This window comes from Danaus plexippus, assembly GCF_018135715.1.
Source record: "Danaus plexippus chromosome 13 unlocalized genomic scaffold, MEX_DaPlex mxdp_15, whole genome shotgun sequence".
NCBI lineage: Eukaryota > Metazoa > Arthropoda > Insecta > Lepidoptera > Nymphalidae > Danaus > Danaus plexippus.
The window spans coordinates 6,760,576-6,786,880 of record NW_026869849.1 but is presented as its reverse complement, the minus strand read 5'-3'; the positions used below and the strand labels follow the sequence as shown (position 1 = coordinate 6,786,880).

Here is a 26,305-nt window from a genome sequence, read left to right as displayed (position 1 = left end):
TGCTCTTGTCGATGAATTTATAATTCTAAAATACCTCTATTTTTTTTAATTTTAATAATACAAATACAATTTTGGTTTTAAAATCAGCTTATATTATATTTTCAGGTTTAAAATCAACGTGAGCCTTCTCATAAGAGGTTCTCTTCTGTGCTGCTATCGGCTGTCTCTGTCACTCTCGCGGCGTCCTCATATCGCTGTCTCACTCACTCCCTCATAAACTTTTTCTACAGAGGAAGGAGTTTCGAAGAACATGCTTCGGGAGATAATTTGCTCATCCTAGTATTTTAACCTGAGTATTAACCTAGTATTCGTTTCATCCATCCGTTAAGCAATCATCTATAACTACGAATTATCCTAAAGCAATATCGATGGATGTATTTCGGTAGTTTGTAACGCTCTCTGTTATGTTAATTTACTTAGTTACATAAAATTATAGAAAATAAGCTTCCATTTTCGAAAAAAGAAAAATCTCAAATCTTCCAATCGCTTATGATAAATCTACATTTAAAACTAGTTTTTTGTTTTACAATTCTTTAAAATCTTTCAATATCGTGATATTGGGGCCACTTCGTAATATTGAATGTTGTAGTCTTTTTGAACGTAATACATAATATACGTGCGAATTTAGACCTTATCTGTTAAACTTTAAGATCCTATTCCCTTGTGAACTTTTTAGTACTAACTTGTCTTTAATTTCTATATATTTATTAATTTCTCATTTACATATCAGTGTTGGTATTTAGATTAGTCGTGTGTTTGTTATGGAATTTATTTCTTTAGAAATTTAAGTTGATTTTAAATTTCCTAAAATCCCTTGAAGTATATTAATATTTTGTTGCCATATTTACCTATACGTATTTTCTGAATATTATATAAAACCTTAATTTATACTTCGGCTGAATCTTCTAGACATTTATTTTTTTAATGGCCTGTTCCTGCCATATAAATAAAATCAAAAAAAGAATCTCTATATCCTTGTTTATATTATTATTATTTTTTATTTATATATTTTAAACGGCTGTTCGACGGCCGCCATTAAGTTTTCATTGTCTATGTTGTTTTAAGTGTTTTATTTACGCATTTAACTTTTGTTGACCATTTGTTTTTGTTTGAGCGTTTCTGTGTGTGAATGCGTGCGTGACGCCATTGTGTTATTATTAGACGGCAGAATTAAATTGTCACTTATCGTATTAGTATTGTTATTATTATTAGTGTTATTTGTATTTTCGTTGTATTTATTTAGTTTAGACGTCGTCTAATAATTTCGCAGTTTAATTAATATATTAAATAGCCTTACTAACATAATTTATAATAAATGAAACATAAAATATGTATTCTCGTTAGATAATAAATGTGAATTAAAATGAAATGAAGCTGTTGATTCTAAATTGAAGTAATAAATGACATTTTAGATGTGTTTAATTTGTTAGTTTAAGTATTATACGGGATGTTATTAGAAAATGTACCTTGAGGTAAAAGCATAAGGTATAATATTAATTACTATTTTCTAATAAGATCCTCCGAACCGTCTGTGGGATCTGAGACGGTTCCGATGACTATTCTAGATTTTATTTGTAATTTTAATATTAATGGCGCTGACTCATTTTCGTAATAAATTGTCAGTTTATAAAATCTTTGCTATTTAATATCTATAGTTAAATAATGCGAGAATTGTCTCGGTGTAAGCGTAGAATGTTCTAGACTCATTCTAGTCTGACAAAGAAAATGAGTCAGTTTATGATAAATACAGCTGGAGAGGGAGTCAAGTAGCGCGGAGTCCTGCGCGAGGACCACATACCACATGATGATATACGATATTTTCAACTTTATTACAACGTGATAAGGTTTTAATTTAGACTGATGTTGAGAAACTTTCCAAATATTATTCGTTTAATGATTCTAAGTGACTGTGTGGTGTTAAGTTTACTTGAATAATGTCATTGTACCAATTTTAGAATATTTTTTTTATAAATAAAATTTATTATTAATGAGAAATGTTTGACGTCATATCGTCATGTGGTGTATGCGAGCGCGCGTTCCATACATCCTTAGTATTGAAACACTTTTAATAAAAACAGACACGCGTAACGTACCTTAAAAATATACATATATAGTGTGTTTCTAATATATACATATAAATAAACAAATTCCTAATATCGAAAAAAAAAGATTTGTTCTAAGTTATTTATTAAAAGTGTTTCACAACCCTCTTCCCGGCCAGTCTCGCTTCTAGTATTCTAGTGTTTGTAACTCGAGTCACGTTCATAGTTATACTATATTATACTACTAGTTTTAATACTCTGTGTACATGGATGTCAAGTCAACTCACTAGCTATACTTTGTTATTGCGACCAAAACAATGAGCTTATGAAATGTTAACCTACATTAAAATACGAACCGTACATTGATGTGACACTATCGGTATATTGTAATGCTCCAGGCATTCTTATTATATGGTTTAATTGTATCAGCGGAAATGTACACAAACAAAAGCATCATATACAGCATTCTTAGAAGTTGCATAAGTATTCAACAAAGACAAATTCCTAATCAAAATCTAACTCAAACCAATTGAGATACCAACAGAGAATAAATCCACACTAATTGTGTAACTATAACAGAAAATACACGGAATAGTATAGCTATTGTGTTGCTTAGTCACTGATATAGTTTCGACGAGTCTCTCGCCATTTCACCCCGAACACCAATTCTCATAGAGTAAAAGTATTATAGTCGGTATGACATGTATCACGTAGTGTTGCTAGCTTATTAACTCTTCGCTAGTATTTTATTATCGATGAAAGTTTTAAAAACTTGTATATTAATAATGTTAAGATCTCATGTAATTTAAAGTTACAATTTTAATGTATCCGTCAGTCCGCTCTGACCGCTTGATAGTTGCTTGCGCATCTCTACCTCGGATATGTCGGAATCTCAGCTTCTCATCTAACATTCGGTGATTATTTTATTTAAATTAATCAAAATTATTATTTTAATTAGATATATTCGGTTATTTTACTACGTTTATTTCTAATGTCATTTTAAGTTTTGAAGCCAAAAGAATGTTATTTTACGTTGATTATTACGTGACATTGATAGTTTTTATTGATTAATGAGAACAATAGTTGTTTCAGTGTGTGAACCATTTGTATTTGCTGTGGGAGTTGTTTTTAGTGGGATGTGAAGTAGGCCTAACCTTCATTATAGAATAAGCCTGTAGTGTTACAGGACATTGTATACTCTTCAACGTTCTCATTGACGTTTCGCACGTTGCCTGTGCCAAATATTTATATTATATTTTATTATACGTTCTTTTTTAAATCTATACCAATTTTTTTTATCGCTGATGATAAACATTGTTTATATTTTTTTATTTCATAATTAGTTATTAATGATCTTCATGTTTTTATATATATTTACCACCTGTGACGTATTTTGATTCTCACCTCAACATTCTCAATACGCACTAAATGTCTTTGTAACGCTAATAAAGGCCGAATCTAGTTAGTATGTTTGACGTAGGAATATTTAATTCATAAAATTTTAAAAATTTTTAGAAATAAAATTTTTAAACATACAATTATCCTTATTAGGTAATTTGAATGATATTTCTAATATGTCAACACATACTTAACTAACTTACTCAGATATGGCTAAGTCTCAAAACAATATAAAATTTTATTGTATATTTTTCGTTCCTTATATAAAAAACATAATCTGTGACTATGAATTATGTCCCTCAGAATGTACTCCATAGTTGATAGTTTCCATTGATATTCAATCGTGTTTTATATTAGCTTATATTCATAATATATTTGATCGATCTAACTATTAAAATGAATGTAATCACGTTATAACTATCTCTGTGATAATCATCCTTCACATAAGTAGAACTGTTTCGCGCCAATTTTGATGTCAAAAGCGTGTCCGCCATTTTCTTTTCGTTAAATGTCATAATTTAAAAAAATGGTGCCAAAACCTATAATTTATCCATACTTTGGAGACATTTGGAAAACATTTACCTTTTAAATTTCTTTATCTTCTAATTTTCAACGCGAAAGTTTTCTACTTAATAAAATTTAACTCTAAAAGAGCACTTTTATATTTGCGTTACAACTTACCTTTGCCTCTCACTAGTTTTAATATATCAAATTATAAATTTTATCTAAATTTCAAAAGAATATGTTCGGAATATAAAAAAAATATTTCTGGCATATCTTTTTTTTATATTTATTGCATATTATTAGTGTAGCGTAACAGATTTCAATTTGTAGTTACATTTGCCATTTTAGAATGTAAAATTGTCATTTCAAACGTGTTGGTGAGCGTCGGACGATCTCGTCCGTTCAGAAATGTTTGGTTCTTCTCGATTGTGATCGTGGATTGTACTCAATATAAATTTCTAATCCATTAGACTCTAAAAGTGTTTTATTTGAACCTTTTCAGGGCTTCATTGTAAAACAAGGATAAATGTAAATTTATATTTTTATTTGGACGTCAACCATTCATAATTTAATATCTTTTTCGCCTCTCATTACTTGACTTAGCATTTGATTGCAGAGGGCAGCGTATGGATTTAACTCGACCACCTGTTGAAAGTAATAACATAATTATATACGATTTGAATTTTCTACTTAATTATCTTTATAGAGCTCGAGTCAACTCGAGATCATTAAGTAAGTCGCTTACAACCTGTTTGATCAATGATCTTTTACGAAATATGAAACATTTTATTACTTTTAATGACTATCAAAAAGAACGTTAAATTTCTGTCTAAGGTAGGTATAGCTATATTTTCAAGCACCCCGGTATCACTTACAGTGATGTTAATATTTACCTCTTTATACTCTTAATGTAGCCAGATAGATAGCCTTTTTCAACGCAGTGATGTCATTTATATAAAATTTAAAAAAATAATTTGATAAGTCTCTCATAGAAAGTACTATAAACACAGGTTTTAAGCACGTCAATTTAACAGAGAATTTTAAAAGCACAGTCTTAATTTTTATAAAATCATAATATAGATGAAACTAATATTTTCGGATTACTACGGGCAGACGAGATGTGATCCGTCATCACGGTTGAAGCAAAGTAACCGAAACGTAGGGAGCATGTAGTTTTTTGAAAATAATAAAATAACGGGTAGTAATCCGAATATATTAGTTTCATTTAAGTGATTTGAACGCACTTGTTTCTTGGCAAAACCGCTGCCAAGCTTGGCGGCCTCAGCGAAGTCGGCGCGGGCCGCATCATCAGCCCCACGCTTCCTCAGAAGAACGCCACGCTGACACAGAGCGAGCGCGCGTGTGCGACCGTCCTTACCTTGTGTCAACTGAAGGACTCGTTCCAAATCTTTTAACGAATCTAGATAACGATGATGAAGTCTTAGTGGGTACAGATACATCAAAGCCTCTCATCTATATCGTGGTATATCTTTAAGACACAGATTTTTTTTATATTTACATTCGTATATATTTCTACGATAGGAATGTTATTTTTAACACAATATCTAAATATAAAGGATTATTACCGTCGTCTCTTTTTAAGAGCCTGTAGAGTTGGGCTCTGTCGTTATAACCAGGTGCACGTTCAGGTGCGATGTCAATGCTTCTGTTCAGTAACTCTAAGGCCTCTTCTAACTTTCCAGCTTCAGCTAACTGAACGCCTCTGATGCACAACGACTTTGCCTCCGTATTAACATCGGCATCTTAAATATTTTAACACAATAAATATTAATAATGTGAAAGATGGTTCTAGATGAATGTTTATTTTTGATAGAGAACAAGTTCCTTGTTTGTATTAAATACTCTTTTTGGATTTTGTATTTTAAATATTATATCTTAATTACTATGTTATAAATATTATAAGTATATAAATAAGAAATTCACCTTCACCATCCAGGAAATGATCACCATCGTCGACTACATCACCAATAGTTGCCGTGGGATCAAAGATACTTCTGAGTACAGCGCGATCGCGTTCGCTTAGATTTTCAAAGCCAGACATTGCTGTTTATTTATTTATAACTTCACCTCAACTGACGGACCACTCAAAACCAAGTATAAAGGCGAACTAGATTATTAATGTTAATACTCAGCTTGTTTTCAATCGAGTATGCAAATTGTATAACTTGTTTACGATAAATATTACGCAATTATTATTTTATCAGAGGTTCTTATGTGACTTAATGTTTTTATTGCACAATGTACACAAAACTTTAGTGTGTAGTGAACAAATTCTTAGGTAATTCTTACATTTCTTAACACACACAATCACTTGTTAGATTTATTCGCAATTACTGGACTTGAATTTTGAAATTTAAATCTTGCTACTTTAGTATATTTTTTTTTTGTAAATGTTTTTATGGCTCTAGATACGAGTCCTTTTGAGCTTGCTACTTTAGATCATCATAGTATTGCCAGATAGAAGAATATTCGTTTTATTTATAGACGTCATTTATATGGATATAAAAAGATGGAGGCAATTAAAAAATGTATTCAATTTGGTTTCGATTTAAGACATTTGATTACGTAAAATTATTCAAATTATATAGAGTAGAAATTGTAGTTTAAAATTAAAAGTTGTTGAGAATTTACGCTATATTTAAAATAACGGTTCCTGAGACTACAATCAGACGAAGTCCAACGATTATTATTTCATCGTAAGACTAAATAGTTGATGAAGATTGAGTAGTACGAACATTTAATAAGACGATTTCTATTTACAACTTTATGAAAAACAAAAAGCTTGTTTATTCTGCAATCTATACATTTAAACATGAGATGATTCAATCAAAAATACCTGCGGTGATATCGCAAAGCCGCAGAAAACCGTTTACGTTTCAGAATGTTCTGAAAATAAGTTCAAATTAAAATTAATAAGTGAATTCACTTGATAATTATTTATATATTACTCAGAAACGGCACTTACCAGAGATAAAAACAATGTAAAATCAAAATAATAAAAAAAATACTCATGCTTTTCAACATTTTAATAATCAACTTAGGTTAAAATACAAAACCATAGACAAATAATATACCTACAACTTAAAATGATGAAATCCGATTCGGCGTATCACACAGATAGGACCAAATTACACGTACCGTATATAAAAAAGTAACTTTTTACCCCAAATTTTGTTAACTACCATTACTCTTATATGCGCTCCGATGTCCATCAAGCAATAATTTTGGTCAAAAACATTTTGTTTATTCAACATCAGTCTTGGACTCGGCGTCAATACAACACGTTGTTTAAAAAAAAAATTATGAATAAAACTAACACAAGCAATAAATACATCGATTGGCACGAATTGACCATAATTACAAAAAACAAAACATTATGTTACAAAAAAATATATGTATATTTACAAGATTTATTGAAATTACAGCTATAATATCATAAAATTACAATTTATTATAGAATACAGAATAAGATATCATAACTCCATCAGAAGAATCAATTACAATATGTATTTTTTTACATTCAAAGCAATATTTTATTACTTTTTTAATTATAAATTCCAAAACGGTTTAAGACCAAGGCACAAACTTATTCTGATTACGATAACCAAGCAGTTTGATTTACAAACCGCATAACATTTCATTTTCTTACAAATACCTCCATTAGTGTTGTGCTTAGAATCTTAATTAAGAAATTTTGTTACAAAACATATAAATTTAGAACATATGGAAGGAAATCAAATTTTATTTTACAATATATATACTTGCAACACTTATCAAATTCTGTATGCTATCATACTTTCGCCATAATCATTATACACTAAATGATTCAGTTAAATACACAAATGTACTTAAGTTTAATGTCACTACAAATGTAAAAAATATATCTGCTAGTCAGTTATAAAAACACATTAAGCTCTTTTAAATTTAGTAACACCCTTTAAACATTTACTAAACTCACACAATCTTGCTCTGAGATGTTTTAAATCTCAACAACAATTTGTCGTCTCACAAAACATTATTTAGTTAAAATTCACATTATAATTGTTGACAGTGCAATTAAATTTGAGAATGTTCACAGATTTTATCAAACTATTAATCCACAGAGATAATTGTGAGGAAAAGTTTAAAAACATCATTCTAATACATCACTAACAGCAAAATTATGTCATTTTTAAATGTTACTTCAGTAACTTTTATTATAGAGTCAATGTGAACTTTTAGAATGTGATTAGAATTACTCAATTCAGCTTTTGAATATAATGCACCATTTAAGTACTATTTGTGACAAAACAACCAAATACGTCTGCTGATGGGACTGGTTTAAGAGCTGATCGTACCAAACAGTACTCAACAATTCGTTGCATTGTCACAAACAATAATCTAATTAAAATATATACATTTGTCTTACACTAGCGTACTCTAAAATGAAAACCTATCAAAGAAACATGACCAAAGTCATAGCACAGTGCCGTTTGGCGTATTGACATAGTCTAAAATACTATGTCCTTAAGGCATACATGTATTTACATTGCTCGAAACAGCTCTCGCACTATATTATGCACCAATCTCGGTTGATCTAACTCAGTTGATCAGTACTGTTCAGTTCAGATAACTATCTAAGTTAAGTTACAATTAGATAAAGTTTGTTCCCAAAAATGAGCGCTATATTTAATTCACAATTTCAATGATCAAACCAACTCATTATTTTTAAACTGTATTTATTTATTTTATATCCAGTTATTAGCATACTGCATAAACAAACTCAAATAGACAGGCATATGTAACTATAAGTTGTTTATGGCTATTTAAATTGCATAGCCAGTTCTAACTGTAAAATTTGATAGCAACAAATATATGTCAATTATAAGGACATTGTGAATGATATATCACAATTATGTTAGCATTATAAATGAGTGGATGGATTATGGTGGCAAATATTGGTGTGATATAACGCTACCTTCTTAAAAAGCCTTTGGTGCCGTCGGGACCTCTCGGTGTCCTTATAACGAGAACTCCAGGAGGGGGAGGTGAAGGGAACACACCAGCATTCGTTGTTCCGGGTGGCAGTCTTGCTAACACCCTTCGTTCCTTGCCTTTGGTATTATTTTCAATATGACAATTCTTGGTTTTACAACTACTATCATTAAGATTGTTTGCTTGCAATTTATCTTGTAGCCGTGTGAGGCTGAAATGAAACAATGTTGTGATAAAAATAAATGTATAAAGTTGTGGAACCAGTTCTCATATAAATAGATATTGATATTTAAGGTTCTGCAGAGTAAAAATGTATAAATTTTATATAGGTATAATTACTAGAGAAACTCGAATAAAAGGAAATCTAAGCATGGTATTTTTGAATTGTGATTTAGCTATTTAGAGTTAGTATCTGTAAGAGTCAAAGAAGTTTTGAAAAGTGTGTAATTGAGCAGTTACTGGGTACACGTACTTATCATCAATAACATCTTCGGGACTCCTCGCTTCACCAAGTATTCTTAGCCGGGCTTCCTCGTATTCCTTCTGTCTTTGTTCTAATGTTTTAACTGGCCGCGACCGATTTTCTCCGTTTAGCTGTCCGTTCGCTAAAGATGAAGGACGCTTTAAAATACGAATAGCTGGCTCTGGCATCACGCACTGTGATCCTATGCACGCGTTATCCTCTACTATTACGTTAGTAACCTTGCAACTCTTCAACGCTGTCACTGGCGGGACACTGGACATCAGCTTGATCTTCTGGTCCAACTGCAACAAAGATGATTTATTCATTGTTTGGTGACCTCAACATAAAAGGACAGCGAAAATTCAGAGTCGGTTTTCATTGAAATACTTACGCCAATTTCGTCCATATCCTCCCAACTTTCACATACGTCAACTTCATCTTGTGCCGCCATATTGCTTTTTGACTGACTGACTTAAAAGTTGCTACTGTTTTTAAAAGAGCAACATTTTTGCTGCAATAACAATTAAGAAAAAGTTAACAATAGAGACATTTAATAAATTGCTTAAAGTGAGTATCAGTCATTATCTTTGTTTCTTTATGAAAAGATAAATACATATTAGTTTTTATCATGAATATCGTAAGATGATGAATGATTCTTATATAGCTCATATGATAACCATGTTTATAAATAATACACAAATAGACGAGTTTGTATCTATTTTACGTAGACATTTATATCAGAATTTAACACAATAGTTCCAAATTTTGAAATTACAATCTTCAAAAAATCAATCTTCCTGTCCTTCTATTGTCTAAAATTCTACATAGCTTCAAATTTGTCACTAAGTCTTGACATTGACGGAATATACAATGCTGTTATGCACGTTTTGTTACGGATAAAAGCCGAAGTTAATGAATTTTAAGTGTTGTTTTAAATAATAACTTTTTAATGTATAAGTATACTTTACGTGACAAAAACCGAAAGCAATAACAAACGTAAGTATACTTCCATATTATTATTTTAGGAATATTTTGATATTGTTACTAGTGCTAGGTTAAGTTCTGTGTCTTATGCTTTTTATTTATCTTGCAATATATTATTACAGATATTAACAATGGACTTCGATTCAAGATTCACATCTGCCTTAACAGGCCTAACATCGGTGGATCCTGATTCTGTACAATTTCTGATGTTTACGGATGACGACATTAAAAAACTTAGTGTTGCCAAAATAACTAATACTATATCATTTGATGCTATGGGCAATCCCAACAAAGGAGGATTATATGACCCAGCCCTTGGACCTCTCAGGGAAAGAAATGATTTCTGTGCCACTTGCTCAAATTCTTTATTACACTGTCCAGGACATTTTGGACATATAGAATTGCCGCTCACTGTGGTAAATCCAGTATTTATAAAAAATATATATACAATATTTCGTATATCATGTCTTACTTGTTTTAAAATACAAATGGATGATAGAATGAAGTTTATTCTCAAATTACAACTGGAATTGATTGATGCAGGTCATGTTACCGCTGCACTTGACCTGGAAAATTATGTAGGTGATGTAAAAGAGTACAGAAATGAATCATCACCTGAAAAGCCAAATAAAGTTATAAGAAAATACCAAAAACTTCTTAAACACAAGGATCCGGTGTTTGAAACATTTCAAAATAAGAATACTGACAAACTAAGAACAAAAATCATCAATCATTACTTTAAAGCATTGAGTGTATCAAAATTATGCATGTATTGTAAAAGTAAATTAATTAAAGTGACAACATCCGATGGAAAAATAATGTACAACATCAGCGCTGATAAAGGTGCTAAAGGTGTAAAAATATTAATGCCGGATGATCTGAAAAGATATTGTAAGGCCATAGAACAGAACGATTCGGATATCTTAGTACACTGTGTTCCTATATTGAAATATATTAACATTAAACCAGTTACTGATATCTTTTTTATGCAAGTTGTTCCCGTACTGCCACCCATTGTTAGGCCTTGTAATGTATTGCATGGAGAATTGATGGAACATCCACAAACCAATGTGTATAAAGGTATCCTACAATCTGCGTATAGTGCGAGAGCCGTTCTACAGGTACTAATGACGCCTCAACATCAGAAAGCTATAGATGGCTTAGAACAGCAGCCAAGGCAAGCCTATGAAAGTGTAATTGGTGAAACCCCAGCAGAAAAGCTGCACACCGTGTGGCAAGACCTTCAAAAACACATCAACTATCTATTAACCTGTGAAGGACAAGGTACTACAAGTCAAGGATTAAAACATATACTCGAAAAGAAAACCGGGGTCATAAGAATGCATATGATGGGTAAAAGAGTGAACTTTGCTGCTAGGTCTGTGATCACGCCTGATCCCAATGTAGATATTGATGAAATAGGCATCCCTGATGCATTTGCCACTAAACTGACATATCCGGTTCCCGTCACTGAATGGAATGTGGATGAATTAAGGAAAATGGTAATTAATGGACCAAATGTCCATCCTGGAGCTGAAAAGTTAGAAGTCAAAAACGGAAGAATAATTAGAATACCACCGGACTCGATAGAGAAAAGAAAAAGTCTTGCCAAGAAACTGTTAACACCAGATGAATATAAATCGTCCGGATTGAAAATTGTTCATAGACATTTAGTGAATGGGGATGTTTTAATACTCAATCGCCAACCATCACTCCACAAGCCGAGTATGATGGCCCATAGAGCGAGGATACTCAAAGGAGAAAAAACTCTAAGGCTTCACTATGCTAACTGTAAATCATACAATGCTGATTTTGATGGTGACGAGATGAACGCACATTTCCCACAAAACGAAATTGCGAGAAGCGAAGCATACAATATCATGTCTGTGAGGAAACAATACCTTGTTCCTAAAGACGGAACTCCTTTAAGTGGTTTGATACAGGATCATGTTATTGCTGGAGTGAGGATGTCACTTAGAGGCACGTTTTTCAAAAAAGCTGATTATCAACAGTTGGTGTTTCAAGCACTATCAAGTCATAAAGGGGAAATAAAATTGCTACCACCGACAATTTTAAAACCCGCAGTGCTGTGGTCTGGTAAACAAGTTATGTCAACAATAATTATTAACACTATACCTAAAGGTAAACCTTATCTATCATTAGAAGGGAAAGCCAAAATAAGTGCTAAAGCATGGCAAAAAGAAGCTCCTAGGCCTTGGAAGGCTGGTGGTACACCATTCACTAATCCAAACACCATGACAGAAGCAGAAGTCATTATCAGAAAAGGCGAACTTGTAAGTGGTGTATTGGATAAGACTCATTATGGGGCCACACCTTATGGTTTAGTTCATTGCATGTATGAACTGTATGGGGGAGACAGTTCAAGTGCTCTCCTTAGTTCCTTTTCTAAAGTCTTTACATTTTATCTTCAATGGATAGGTTTTACGCTAGGCGTAAAAGATATTTTGGTGGTTGATGAAGCTAACAAAAAACGTGACGAAATTATAAGTTTGGTTCGACAAGCTGGCAGAGTAGCAGCTGTGAAAGCAACAGAAGTTCCGGCGGACGTAGAGGAACAAAAATTGAAAGATGTAATATCTGAAATGTTAAGTAAAGATCCTAAATTCCGAGCAAATCTCGACAGGCAGTATAAAAATATGTTGGATTCATATACAAATAACATAAATACCGTTTGTTTATCTGAAGGTTTATTGGAAAAGTTCCCATCAAATAATTTACAACTGATGGTGCAATCGGGAGCAAAAGGCTCAACTGTCAACACTATGCAAATTTCATGTTTACTTGGACAGATAGAATTAGAAGGCAAGAGACCGCCGTTAATGATATCTGGTAGATCACTGCCAAGCTTTCCTCCTTATGATATCTCTCCCAGAGCGGGCGGTTTCATCGACGGTCGTTTTATGACTGGAATACAACCACAAGAATTCTTCTTCCATTGTATGGCCGGTAGAGAAGGTCTTATTGATACTGCTGTTAAAACAAGTCGTTCTGGTTACTTGCAAAGATGTTTGATTAAGCATTTAGAGGGTTTAAGTGTAGCTTATGACCATACCGTCAGGGACGCTGACAGTAGCATCATCCAGTTCGCTTATGGTGAAGACGGCCTTGATATTCTTAAATGCCAGTTCTTAAAGGATGGACAATTCAAGTTCTTGGATGAAAATTCTAGTGCTGTAATTGGAAAGTCCGTGATCAAAAAACTAAAAGATGAGACCGATACGAAGATTATAGCAAAAGCACAAAAATCATTGAAAAAGTGGAAAAAGAAAAATGGAAGTCCGTTTGAAAAGATACGAACAAGTGGTTTTGCGAAATTTTCTTCGTTAGTTAGAAAGGACATAGTTCTTGATGATTTACCTACTGATCAAACTAGAGATCCTTATTATTGGGAGTTAGAAAAAATGTGGCGGGAATTGGACGAGGAAGAAAGACAACAGTACTACAGGAAACCTTGTCCCGACCCAATCCCCAGCAAACTATCACCTGAATACAAATTTGGCACGATAAATGAACAGTTAGACGGTATCATTCAAAACTACTTGAAAAATCGGACGGAATCTAGTTACAATGAGTACACAGAAAAGGATAAATTTTTAGAAGTCATCAGTGCTAAATATTTGGAATCTATGGCCGCTCCCGGAGAACCAGTCGGCTTGTTAGCGGCCCAATCCATTGGAGAGCCCTCCACGCAAATGACATTGAACACATTCCATTTCGCTGGTAGAGGAGACATGAACGTGACATTAGGTATACCACGACTGAGAGAAATTTTAATGACAGCATCAGCTCAATTAAAAACTCCAAACATGGACATACCCTTCTTGCCCAATATAGCAGATTTAAACAAAAAAGCTGAGAAGTTGAGACAAAAAATGAACAGAGTTACGGTGTCAGACGTTTTGGAAAAGATTGAGGTTCAATGCGAAATTGTTACAAAGCCCGATCGGCAGATGAAGACGACGATGCGTTTCGTTTTCCTACCGTTTTCTCAATATAAAACGCAGTATACCGTGAAGCCACCGCAAATAATAAAACACATGCAGAATAAATTCTTTAATGAGATGTTTGCGGTTATCCGAAAGCAGGCGAAGAGTACTTGTGGTGTTTTGTGGGCTGCGGAGAAAGAAAAGAAACGTCGGGTCGCTGATGATGAGGAGGACGAAGACAACTCCCCTGACCTTGAGGAACGTCAAGGTCAAGACGTGGACAGTTCGGATGATGAGGGGCCTCACGACGATGAAGATAATACAGACGTAAGTATTTGTAATAGTAGGAGTAGTAGTAAGTAGTAGTGGTAAATATTAAGGATATAGCAGTGTTTTTCGACACATGGCTCGCGATCTCCTGAGATGTCGGGAACCCTTTAAAATTGAATGAAGACACAAAGTATTTAGAGGCAACTAAACTGATTTAATAATTTGTATTAACAACAAAAAATTATAAATTAACTTATCAAAAACAACGGGTAGTAAGATCATAAAATACATTTTCACGAGAAAGATTGAAAAAAAAACTATTATATAGGATTTATTGTAAACAACTTATATTTTAATGAGTGTGCAATAATTAAGTATTATTATTTTAGGTAAAAATACGTAAAAAACGTTCCGAAGAACAAGAATACGAAGATCCAGAGTCAGAAGAAGAAGAGAAATCTGATGACGATTTGGAAATAGATGAAAATAATACAAAAGAAAAAGACGATGATCTTGAAACGGTTGAAGAGGTAAACGCTGAAGATGCTAAAGCCATGGAAAAAGTAGTTGGGAAAATAACCAACGCGTCAAACTATACCTTTGACACCAAGAACCATAAGTGGTGTGAATTGACCGTGTTCTTCCCGATAGCATTCCTGCGGGTAGACCTGTCCCAGGCCTTGCGCGACGCAGCCAAGAATTCAGTCATATACGAAATCAAGAACATCAAACGGGCGATCACTAACAAGGAAAAGGACGTCCTATACCTCAAAACTGAAGGGATCAATATAGTACAAATGTCCAAGTACAGTCACCTCTTAGATTTGAACAAGTTATACACGAACGACATTCACGCCATCGCAAACACGTACGGCATTGAAGCGGCAAACAAAGTTATCATAAAAGAAATCCAGAACGTATTCAACGTGTACGGCATCACCGTGGACCCGCGCCACCTGACGCTGGTGGCGGATTACATGACGTACAACGGAATATTTGAGCCCATGAGCAGGAAGGGGATGGAGGCGTCAACTTCACCTTTACAGCAAATGTCCTTCGAATCGTCTTTGATATTCCTGAAGGAGGCTGTTCTGAACTCCAAGAAAGATTTCATCAGGTCAGCGTCCAGCTGTCTCATGCTCGGCCAGCCGTGCCGAGCCGGCACGGGTTCCTTCAGTTTGCAGCATTTCAGTAAAGTTGTCAGCTAATGTGAAATTAAAATATATGTTTATATTTGTTTTATTGGTTTTTTATTATCAACACAATTTCAAGGTTTGATTTAATGTAAACAACGGATTTCTTATACAAACCTTCAAATTATTTTTTATTGTATACATTCTCTAGTCTCTATCATTTCTTCCTTCAATTCCCTTTAATATCTGATCTGTTTTTATTGCCATTTAAAAAACATAATTTTCTAATAACGAACATGGTAAGTACAATTCCTTTAGACGTTTTATTTGTTCATCTAAAGTCTAAACATCTAGAATGTTAGAGTTTATTGTCGGTAGTGCAATTTTAAATAAAATTTCAAGATATTCTTTAAAAGTAGTTCGACGGAAGAATTATTTTTTCCTCTTTTTCATGTTAATTTGATCGTTTCTGATTATTAAGCGGCAAGCACTAATGACACTATATCTTTATGTTGGGGACCTGCAGAGTGTATTTTCATTTTACGATTTTATGTGACAGTTCATTGTGATATTTATTTTTTCCACAAATTCTCAAGAATATCAACCAAATTACAGTTTTTCTTAAAGTTAGCGATTTGTATATTTAAATTAAGAATTAAAGATACAATGATATTGCATTGAAGTGAATGATGTTCAGTAGATGAAAATGATATAGTCTGGCGTACAAACCATAGATGCAAGTAAGCACTGCTTATCCTAACCATGCAACAACTAAAAACATACATTGTTTAATTTTTACTTGCATACTTTTAATCATTCATTGCGGAATATTAATTTAATAACATTTGATTCAAGATTTGATAAAATTGTTAAAAATGCCATCTATCAACGTAAACTAAACATTTTCGATCCGCTGCTGCTAGCGGCTAGCGCCGCTTCCCAGACAAGGTGTTAAAAAACAACTACTCGCTGCATATATTCCATACTAATAATCTCAAGGACGATCTACAAGTCTCGTCTTGTATGCAGGAAACATTTTGTATGTGTGTGTGCAAAAACCATGTATGCCCTAGCGTTCAAGAGGCACTGCTTCGTTAACCCCACTCGTTTAAAATGTCATAGAAACTGAGTTGATTGTAAAATGAAAAGGGAGTATTTAATGTGTCGGTATACCGTTAAAAAATTTTTTTTCGCTATTTTGTTATTATTGTCTTTCTAAGCGCAAGTGAATAAGTTTTAATAAGCTAATTAGTGAATTTAATATTTATTATCTAACGAATTATGGACAATTATAACTCTGAGCTCTGTACTAGTGATGTGTGTTTAAGGAAATTAATTACGAGTACATTTTCAATGTTGTCATTTGTTGATAAAATTAATATAATTACAAAGGCAAGGTGTGACCAGTTTAGACTTAACTTAAAAAAAGGTGATGTTATTCGTTTTAATAAAAAGTATTATAACAGTTATAATTAGCTAGCAGGTATTGTGTCACACAAATAAATTATTTTGTTTGTTGTTTTCAAATAATAATAATAATAATAATAAGAATGTTTTGGATCTGAACTGGATATTAAAATTTCAATAATTGTCATAAAACGACGATGCACATAATGTAAATAATAGATAACATAACATAACATTGCTCGTAATCGTTTTAAGGTACTTTCGTGGCTCAGAGGTAGTTGATAGATTTATAAAAAATATAGATGTTCGTTCTGATCGGACTGCTGTAACTTTATGAGCGAATATTATCAATGTTTAGAGGAGGAAATTATGATGAAAATTTTTAATATTTTTCTAACAAATTCTGCTTATCCTACCCCAAATCTTTGTGCACGCACGCACGCACGTCCCTGTCCAATAGTACTTGACAGTGTTTGGGGTTACGTGTTAGTATTGCGAGATTTTCAGCGAACATTAAAATCGATTCTGTGTATTTATTATTACACTTAACCCGATACACACAATATTAATTATATTTTAAAGTAAATAACAAGAAGTCAAATGATTTTCACGTTACTGTTTCAAGTTTTTAATATTTTATTCTTATTATTTATTTCCTTTTACCGATAAGTAAGAAACAAGAATATATTAAATATCGAATAATATATTATGCTGTACTATAGTTATACCATTCATCTCATTAAAGGGCAACGGGATGTCATCAGTATTTCAGAACTTGTCTTCTCCTCAAGTCATCATCACATTAACTTGCTAAATATTGGCTGTATTTTTACGCACAAGTATATTTCTGACAATTCGGCCTCGGTTACCGATTCAGTTTGCTTAAAATTTTTTTTACATTTATAAGTCAAAGTAGGTTCATAGAATTCAGTTACTCGTGTTAAAGTTAGTGTTGGTGGGTCTAAAAAAAAACTTTGCACAACAGTTTGTCAAGATAATAATCTAGACACTCAGGCTGGCAACAGACGGATCCCATCTTGCAGTCGAGACCAACTGCAAGATGCGGTCGCCGCACGGCGATCTGCAGTTTCCATACTAAATTCATAGACCCACATACACGGACCGCTCGAGAGGTTCCTGAGCGGTCGGAGCAGTCGCTCGGCGGTCGAGTTTCGCCGTGCGGTCGACTGCTTAGAGCTGCCGGAACCACCACACGATTGCTGCCGACCGCGCCCCACTCCGCTTCCCGTTGAGTATAAATCCCTTCCTTTCGGTAGGCAAACGCTCCCGCCTCACTCCATTATTTTGCGCTCGAACACAACCGCTTCAAGCAGTAGTAGTCGACAGCATTATGCGGTCGTGTTGCAGCGGTGCACGACTTCAACGCGATCAGTCTAGACTCTAGAGCGGTCCGTCTGAACTGCGACATGCGGTCCGTCTAGGGCCAGCCTAACTTATTTAAATATATTGTTAAGTTTGATGTTGGGATGTTTTTACATCGTGTTTTTTAATTTGACCACAACACTGGGAAATAAAAAAAAACGTCACATAATTTAAAAACTCGTATTCTCAAAATTGTTTATATGTATAGTTTACAAACATTAATATATACCACATAATATGTATTGTGTCTGACACATTACATTGTTTTTATCTCTTGCGAGAGTCACAAATAATTATCAATCAGTAAAATATCAACCAAAATACTTCATTACGTGATACAAGACTAATGGTTATCAAAAGGTCCACCGCACACAATACAAACTTCATTATAATTATACTAAATACTGTAAATTTAAATGTATATAAAAGTTTTATTTACCGTCTACTAAAGGCGTCTGTATATTTACTTGCGATTGTTTTAGTTGTGTGCGGTGTCGGTAAAAAATTTCTTAAAATTACTTAATAACAGAATGATCACATTAGCTCTAGCACGTCGTCTGACGCGTGGACTACATTGCTATTTATAAATAACTTAAACCTTAAAATTCTAAAGCGACCACTACACGCCACGCGAAGTGTTCAGTATTATCTCGTGTTGTTTTGTGCTACCTCGTTTCTCATTTGACTTTCAGTTGTGGCCGGCTTATAAGCCAGCAATAAAGAGAACTAGTTAACAAGTGACGATGTAATGAAGATTTTACAAAGTTCTTCTACTAGCGAGGTTTTATAAAGCGTAATGTGTAATAAATTTCTTATAGAACTTCACTGCTTTTTTCACTTGAACAACTTCGCAAATACGAGTGTAGTGACCACTTAACTACCGCAACAACATTCGCTACGCGAACAGGGAGGGGCTCGCAATCACAACAAGTCTTTACCGTTTGACAGTTGACAAACTAGACACAGATTATATTCTGAATGCGTCTAAAAAAAAATTGTTTCGTTTTATAATCACTAGTAACTTTATATTCGAGCTTAAAATTTTTGTCTATTAAATAATTTTTTGCGAGGTTTTCGGACGTTTACTGTCTAGGAAGGTAACGTATCAAAAATCTTGGACCCGACATCACTATCACCTTGCACGCGTCTCTGTTATACCGTCATCAAACTATAAAATTATAAACAATACTTGTATGGTATCTATATTAAAGAAAATAAATAAATAGCAAGATTTTAAAACGAGCGTTACGATATAAGTTCCATGTCAGCTTCTACACGCGAATCTATCACAGCCTCGTCGATGTGCGTCTTATTAATTTATTTCGCATACAATAAATAAAGACTGCGTGATAACTATCAATATAACGGCTCACTTAATATACGTGCAAATTATATTTGCATTCGATATAAGCTTCTTTTACATCTAAAATAAATTTCAATGTAATACACAAATATTATCACCCCGTAACCATTTTCATAGAAACCTAACAAAATAACCTGTCGAATAAGATTATTTATAACATTTTTCTCACCGACATCTCATAAAACATCGGAATTTATATCGTAACTGTCTGCAAACACAACTATACAATTATTAGTAAAAAAACAAACCAAACATGGTATATTATTGGCTAATTTTCAATTATTTCTCGGCATAGACAACATCTTGTTATAGAGTATAGACAATCGGATACTGCCAGTATTATTTTCAGTGTGAGTCCACCATAGACAATGTTGACAGTTGTGTTTGCCGCTTTATAAACCCTGCTATTGCGCGGTTTCCGCTGTGTTCTGGTTCGCTTGTCTCTCCAGCTTGTTGTTCTTCTTTGCGGCGGCCTTCTTGGCTATGGCTTCGTCCTCCGCGGGATTGTCCCAGTCTTGTCTCCTCCCCGAGCCGAAAATGTTGTAGAAGGTCGCGCAGAATATGTAAACGCCTCCAGCGATGTAGAATACCTTCTTCCATTGAGCCTGAGAGGGCTGTAGAAAAAAACATGTCGCAATATTTTAAAATATTTATGTGCGCGTGATTTATTTTGAAATAATAGATGTCAACTATATTCTAATATGGATATTTAATATTTGGTGAACATGAAGTTCTTTTTAGGAAATGAGAAACTGGACAGTAATTTTTTGGAATATATATCGGTAATGTGTGTGTGTGTGTACTCACGTTGCCCTCGATGATGTATCCGGCGATGATGGGCGCCAGCAGGCCGGTGAGGTTGGCAAGACAGTTAGTGAAGGCCATCAAGATACCGGCGAACCGAGGAGAGACGTCCAGGTGGTTCACCTTGTTATAATAATAATACCATTAGTACTATGGATACCGCACGGAAATATTTTTGGTTTGTCTGTCTGTCAGCATGTCGCGGCCATTACAAAGTGTGCTAGCAATAATATAGCAGTCAGTTGTAGACGTGCGTCTATTATATGCACATTGGACATAAAATTATATATGTATATAGTGTGACACTATTGTTTTCCTATTCGGAATATATTCTAACACCCAGGACTTGAAGGACAGTAACATATAGTGATATATAGTCATAACATAAGATACAAACTTTTAAATTTTCACCAACACAATATTGGTTATAGTTTTGGATAAACAGAAAGTATATAAATAAATCGTTTACCTTGAACCCTGAGTATATTCCTCCGTTGAGCCCAACTCCCACGGCCAGTATGGCGACTGTGGCGGCGGGGTCGCAGCCCGTGTTAGCCGCCACGAACAGACCTATCGCTGGGCCATACTCACCTGGACAGAAAGGGTAAAGGTCAAACAAATTACGAGATAATCACTCTACAGCCGTGGTATATACGGATTAATCAAGTTCGGGACTTATTGTTCGAGGTACGCTTTCAGACTTGTTGCTTATGTTCAGCGTTACTTCCAGTAATATCTGACAAAATGGCTGAAGCCAGTATTTGTAGTTTTCAAATACAAGTTGATACTTAAATTTTGCCATTACAAAATTACAATAGTTCGGTATTAGGATTAATTATAATCAGTCATAAAAATAATTCTAAGGATTATAGTATATTATAATTAGTACGGCACAGATGGCGCCACTTGTAAAATTAAAGCAAATCATTTTAACTGAATCTTTGATCGACTGTGATTTCTTCAGAACTTTAATACTAGAGACTTTCGTAGAAGCGATGCGTTAAGTTCAACGTTTTTGTGACATGAAATATATATAATGTATTTACGATTTATATCCTTAAGTGCTGGAATACGTTCAGATAAGTATTTAAATAGACGGAGCGTAAATTGCGGCGGGTTATAGGGTTTGCTACTCTCGTTCTATTATAACAGATTTATATCTTATATTTAATAGGAATAATTGAATGAATTTTATGTTGGTGATAACCCTATCGAAGTTATGATGATTGTCATTTGTAATTATTAGTCACAATAAAATCAATCAGGACTTAGAAATGAGCTGGCGGTAATTTATCACACATGATTATCTTTTATAACATAATCTGTTTTGATTGCGTATAAAGGCTATAATATATATGTAGGTATTAAATATAATCCTATAATAACAATAATTGTTATTACGTACCAATACTGTTGATGATCTTTCGGACTTGAGTGTGGTTGAATCTACCGCTGGAGAGCATCCAATCAGCGACCACCGAAATAAACATGGAGAACAGCCACATGCACAAGTATGGAAGAGCCGACACGAACCCGTTCTGGAATTATGAATGTTATTATGAGACGAAACTTCTTAGCATTCAATGGATTCACCTTGCCTGTGCCGGGTCCATAGCGTTGCAGAGAGACAAGCTTCAATAGTGCTGGGACTTGCGACCCAGGTGTAGGTTTAAGGGTCCCCTAACTAACGCGCGTTAAACGCTCACCTCCACCGTCCAAGCTCATCTCTCTACCTAACCAAATTTGAAAAGAACCTACTAGGGCTGCCTTCGAAGTACGTTCCAAGAATGAATTGATGTGAGTTCTGGACAGACCCAAGTCTTTTAGTGGGTTGTAGAGAGATTTAGCTGTTATATAAATAAAGTTCAAATTCGTAATAAAAATTAAAAATTAAAAATACGTTCCCGAACGGAAATAAAATATCTTTTTCAAGGTACAGTTTTTTTTATAAATAAATTGTACCTAAACTTTTCAATTCAACTAATATGACGATTATTTTCTATGAAAGTAATCTGCAATCTTGACCCGCGTAAGACATAATGTATTGCCGATACAACCGTCACACTGATTAAAACATCGTGTTAATATTACATCAGACGAGATACTATTAATTAAGTAGAACTATTTTATAACGTTTTAACTACTGTCTCGATAATTTTTATTTTTTTTTTAAAAATGTGAATGATAATTATTAGATGTTTGTTATTTAACTCGAATATTCATGTTCCTATTATTACAATAAAAGGCGCGGCAGACATGCCGTGATTCAAAAGTCAATTGACTTACTCGCCTCTTGACCCCTGACAGTTGGTATGATTAATGGGAGCGGAATCGTTTTATTACCACTATAAATACCTCTCACGAATTGGATCATTGTTATATAATGTGGAACGGAATATATGAGATAAATACTTTATATTATTACATAAGACGAAATAATACTTAACTTCAGATAAATACTGAGTTTTTTAGATATTATTTTCGGTTCCGTAAATTGTGGTGATTAAATTATTTTTCAGTTTCAGTGATACATAAAAAGTTTATTTGACAGATTGTTCGTTGTTTAATTAGAACCTTATTTAGATGTTATGTTAAATTTATGTGTCTTATTAAAAAATCAGTAACTTACATCCTTGATGGAGAAGTGCAGCACCTGTCTCATGAAGGTCGGCAGCTCCGTCATCAGAGTCTCGTAGCCGTAGTTCTGTCCCATGTGTGCCAACATGATGGCCCAAAACGGCGTGGACAAAAGGATCTTGCTCCACGGTATTGGAGGAGACTACACAGAAACACGAATGTTATCTTAAAACTATGTATACTATCGGTAAGTTTAATAATTCGTACAGATTTTTTTTTTATTTATTGCAAGAAAATGAAATTAGGTTTATATAAATGATGTAGGTTATAATTAATTATCTCAATACAACTGTCCTTTAAAGTGTTGACAATAAAAATTAAAATAAATTTAAAATAACCTGGAAAAAATCGTGAAACGGCGAAAAAAAATATAAGAACGAATGGAAAATCATGTTCGTTACGTCTTACGTGACATGTTATTAGTAAATCACTCACACTAGAGCCGGCGGCGCCCCACAGCGAGCTCAGAATGTATTTCTTCTCGGCCTCTTTGATCCGCGGACACTGTTCAGGATCTTCGGACACGAACAGCAGGAACATGATGCACCACAACGTACCCACGAGACCGAACACGTAGAAGATGGACGGCCATCCACCAGCGAAGCCGTACGCGGAGAGGAGACCGGAGAGAGGCATTGATATGACAGTACCGAACTGAGCACCTGATATAATATTTAAATAATAATAAAATACACCCTGGTTATCGTCTAACTATAGATAAAATATAATTTTGAACATTAAATCCATATTAATCAGTTGTACACGATAGCTCAATTCGCAAAGCAACTGGCACGCGTTCATAAGGCCGTAGGTTCCAATACTGATCGTGTCAATGAATTTTCTAATTAAAAATATATTTCTAATTCCATATTAATAAAACTGTTTTTTTTTTTATATATTTTCTATCTCAGATTTCGATATGTTTTCGGCGAACGTAAAAACGATTTTATTTCGATGTTTATTTGATAAAATTTTGATTGTAATTAAATGTGATGTTAAATGATAGCAGTAGAACGTGAAACATAAAAATATACGGACTAAATGCAGTTAGCAGTTGCCATGAGTATAAACGGCGTGGTTATGGTATCCCTGTTACTAATTAACAACATTCTTATAAACAATTACTTCTAATTTGTTAGCGGTAACAATAATTTTTGCTTTAAAATTAACAGTATGATGAGCATCTTCAATCAAAACACTACTTAAATAGGATTCTTTAAAAATATAATGTTCTTCATATGTATAATAAGATATTTTTTTACTGCAAAAGTATCTTGAAGTTACCGTACATATACGTATATGATTATATGAGATCTTCAATTATAAACAATTAATTGAATTTTATTGCATTCATTTTTATTCCAAGTTATTATCTAGCTATAAAGATAACTTTGAGAATGTCTTAAACCAGTCAAGTGTCACGATGTCAGTGTCGTGATAGTTACTCACCAGCATACACCGCCGCTCCCATACGGCTTCTCTCGTTAGGAGGAATCCATTTCGCTAACATCGCATGAGAACACGGCACGATCGGTCCCTGGAGGAAATTTACCATTCGCATCACGTTTGTCATATTTAAACAATACAACATATAATTAAACTCGTTGTTGAAATTCGGATTAATTTTACATATAACAAACCATAACCTATCTCATTGTGTTTATATTAAAATCTTAACTTTAAAATGTCTATGCACTTATAATTTAACGGGTACATAATTGAAGTGCGATCTCACCTCTCCCAAACCCTGGATGAACCTCACTAGTATGAGCCACCAGACGCCGGCCTCGGCAGCCACAGGCACCAGAAGACCGAACACGGAGTTGATCAACATGCCCACGCCCAAGAACAGACGAGCGCCGTACCTTCACAACACATTACATACATAGCTACATGTACTACGTCATTTTATTATTTTAACTTTGTACATACTCCCGACGTCACGGTTACTTTGCAGCAACCGCGATCGCGGGAAAACAAGATGCCCGATGCGTAGTAATACGAAAATATTAGTTTCATTTAAATGCATACTCGCGAAAGTCTTAGATCTCATTAACACGTTACATACACTACACATATATTATTAGAGTAATACAAATATAGAAAGACTGTGTGAAAGTTGCCTTATTTTAATTGGATCGTAATCACAGATTTGCGACGCCTTACACGAGAATAGTTCCTATTTTTTCTATTCAAGCTATATCGATACCATGTGCGGAGTTTTATTAACGACTAACTAAAAACTGACAGTATGCAGTTTGATGGAAAGTTCAGATATGTGAATAATAATACACTTTGGCTGACGAATACGTAATATATATGTGCTTTTTATGTTCATACTTATAACATAGTAATTTGGATTTAAAAGTGACTAATGGAATATACAGAATCAAAACGATCGGCTTGTCGTGTTGATTTGGCTGCACACATATCAAAGTTAACTTAACTTAAAGTGACGTTTAATAATTTGCAGATTTCTCGATAATCATTTTAATATAAACCAAGTTCTGTTATTAAATATCGCAGAACGTAATCCGCTTACCGATCGCATTTAATGTGTATGTGTCATTATCATAAATCTAAAGTGTGTACCTTTTTAACCACAGCCGACCAATAAAACATTTTACGATACATTCTTGTTGCGTTTTACAAATTCCAATTTTATTCTTCTACAAAATAAGCAACAGGTACAGAGTATAACTTTGAGTAATAACAATTCCATACATAATAAAATCGTGATATGCATTAATCGCGTAGAATGTGATTCGCTATTGAGACCAACCTTTTAGATAAAATGCCGAAAGGTATCTGCGTGATGACGTAACCGTAGAAAAAGGAAGACAGGATGTAACCTTGCAGGCTGGAGCTCCAGACGAACGAGCCGTCTTGTAATTGCGCCACCTGATTTATATTAATGTTAGAATAAACCAGATTCAAAAAAAATAAGCACAGAGTTTATTTCCTTAATGAAATAT

The 26,305-nt window shown here is 33.8% G+C and overlaps 5 protein-coding genes across 6 annotated transcripts in view; 2 read left to right on the top strand and 3 right to left on the bottom strand.

Moving 5' to 3' along the window:
- Window positions 1–4,415, top strand: part of LOC116770115 (protein kinase C, brain isozyme) — a 102,511-nt gene extending 98,096 nt beyond the window's left edge. The window contains exon 13 of the mRNA XM_032661468.2: window positions 106–4,415. The gene's annotated coding sequence lies outside the window, so the exon portion shown is untranslated. The remainder of the gene's footprint in view (window positions 1–105) is intronic.
- A 52-nt stretch (window positions 4,416–4,467) lies between these two features.
- LOC116770114 (tetratricopeptide repeat protein 36) lies at window positions 4,468–6,348 on the bottom strand. Its single transcript, XM_061527777.1, has 4 exons — window positions 5,889–6,348; window positions 5,531–5,707; window positions 5,189–5,364; window positions 4,468–4,589 (listed from the first exon to the last, which is right to left on the bottom strand). The coding sequence occupies exons 1-4, from the start codon at window positions 6,004–6,006 to the stop codon at window positions 4,506–4,508; spliced, it is 555 nt and encodes a 184-aa protein (XP_061383761.1). The 5' UTR covers window positions 6,007–6,348; the 3' UTR covers window positions 4,468–4,505.
- A 628-nt stretch (window positions 6,349–6,976) lies between these two features.
- Window positions 6,977–10,204, bottom strand: LOC116770478 (SUZ domain-containing protein 1). The gene is made up of 3 exons (XM_032661971.2): window positions 9,794–10,204; window positions 9,412–9,704; window positions 6,977–9,150 (listed from the first exon to the last, which is right to left on the bottom strand). The coding sequence occupies exons 1-3, from the start codon at window positions 9,851–9,853 to the stop codon at window positions 8,919–8,921; spliced, it is 585 nt and encodes a 194-aa protein (XP_032517862.1). The 5' UTR covers window positions 9,854–10,204; the 3' UTR covers window positions 6,977–8,918.
- A 37-nt stretch (window positions 10,205–10,241) lies between these two features.
- On the top strand, window positions 10,242–15,845 carry LOC116770477 (DNA-directed RNA polymerase I subunit RPA1). Its single transcript, XM_032661970.2, has 3 exons — window positions 10,242–10,398; window positions 10,509–14,660; window positions 14,993–15,845. The coding sequence occupies exons 2-3, from the start codon at window positions 10,518–10,520 to the stop codon at window positions 15,809–15,811; spliced, it is 4,962 nt and encodes a 1,653-aa protein (XP_032517861.2). The 5' UTR covers window positions 10,242–10,398; window positions 10,509–10,517; the 3' UTR covers window positions 15,812–15,845.
- A 2,847-nt stretch (window positions 15,846–18,692) lies between these two features.
- The window catches only part of LOC116770350 (putative inorganic phosphate cotransporter), a 30,417-nt gene continuing 22,804 nt past the window's right edge, over window positions 18,693–26,305 (bottom strand). For both annotated transcript variants that reach the window (XM_061527608.1, XM_032661789.2), the window contains exons 3-11: window positions 26,113–26,231; window positions 25,066–25,195; window positions 24,780–24,867; window positions 23,766–23,992; window positions 23,323–23,472; window positions 22,099–22,231; window positions 21,163–21,284; window positions 20,697–20,816; window positions 18,693–20,503 (exon numbers count right to left, since the gene is read on the bottom strand). In XM_061527608.1, coding sequence (XP_061383592.1) covers window positions 20,294–20,503; window positions 20,697–20,816; window positions 21,163–21,284; window positions 22,099–22,231; window positions 23,323–23,472; window positions 23,766–23,992; window positions 24,780–24,867; window positions 25,066–25,195; window positions 26,113–26,231 — 1,299 coding nt within the window. In that variant the 3' untranslated portion in view covers window positions 18,693–20,293. The remainder of the gene's footprint in view (window positions 20,504–20,696; window positions 20,817–21,162; window positions 21,285–22,098; window positions 22,232–23,322; window positions 23,473–23,765; window positions 23,993–24,779; window positions 24,868–25,065; window positions 25,196–26,112; window positions 26,232–26,305) is intronic.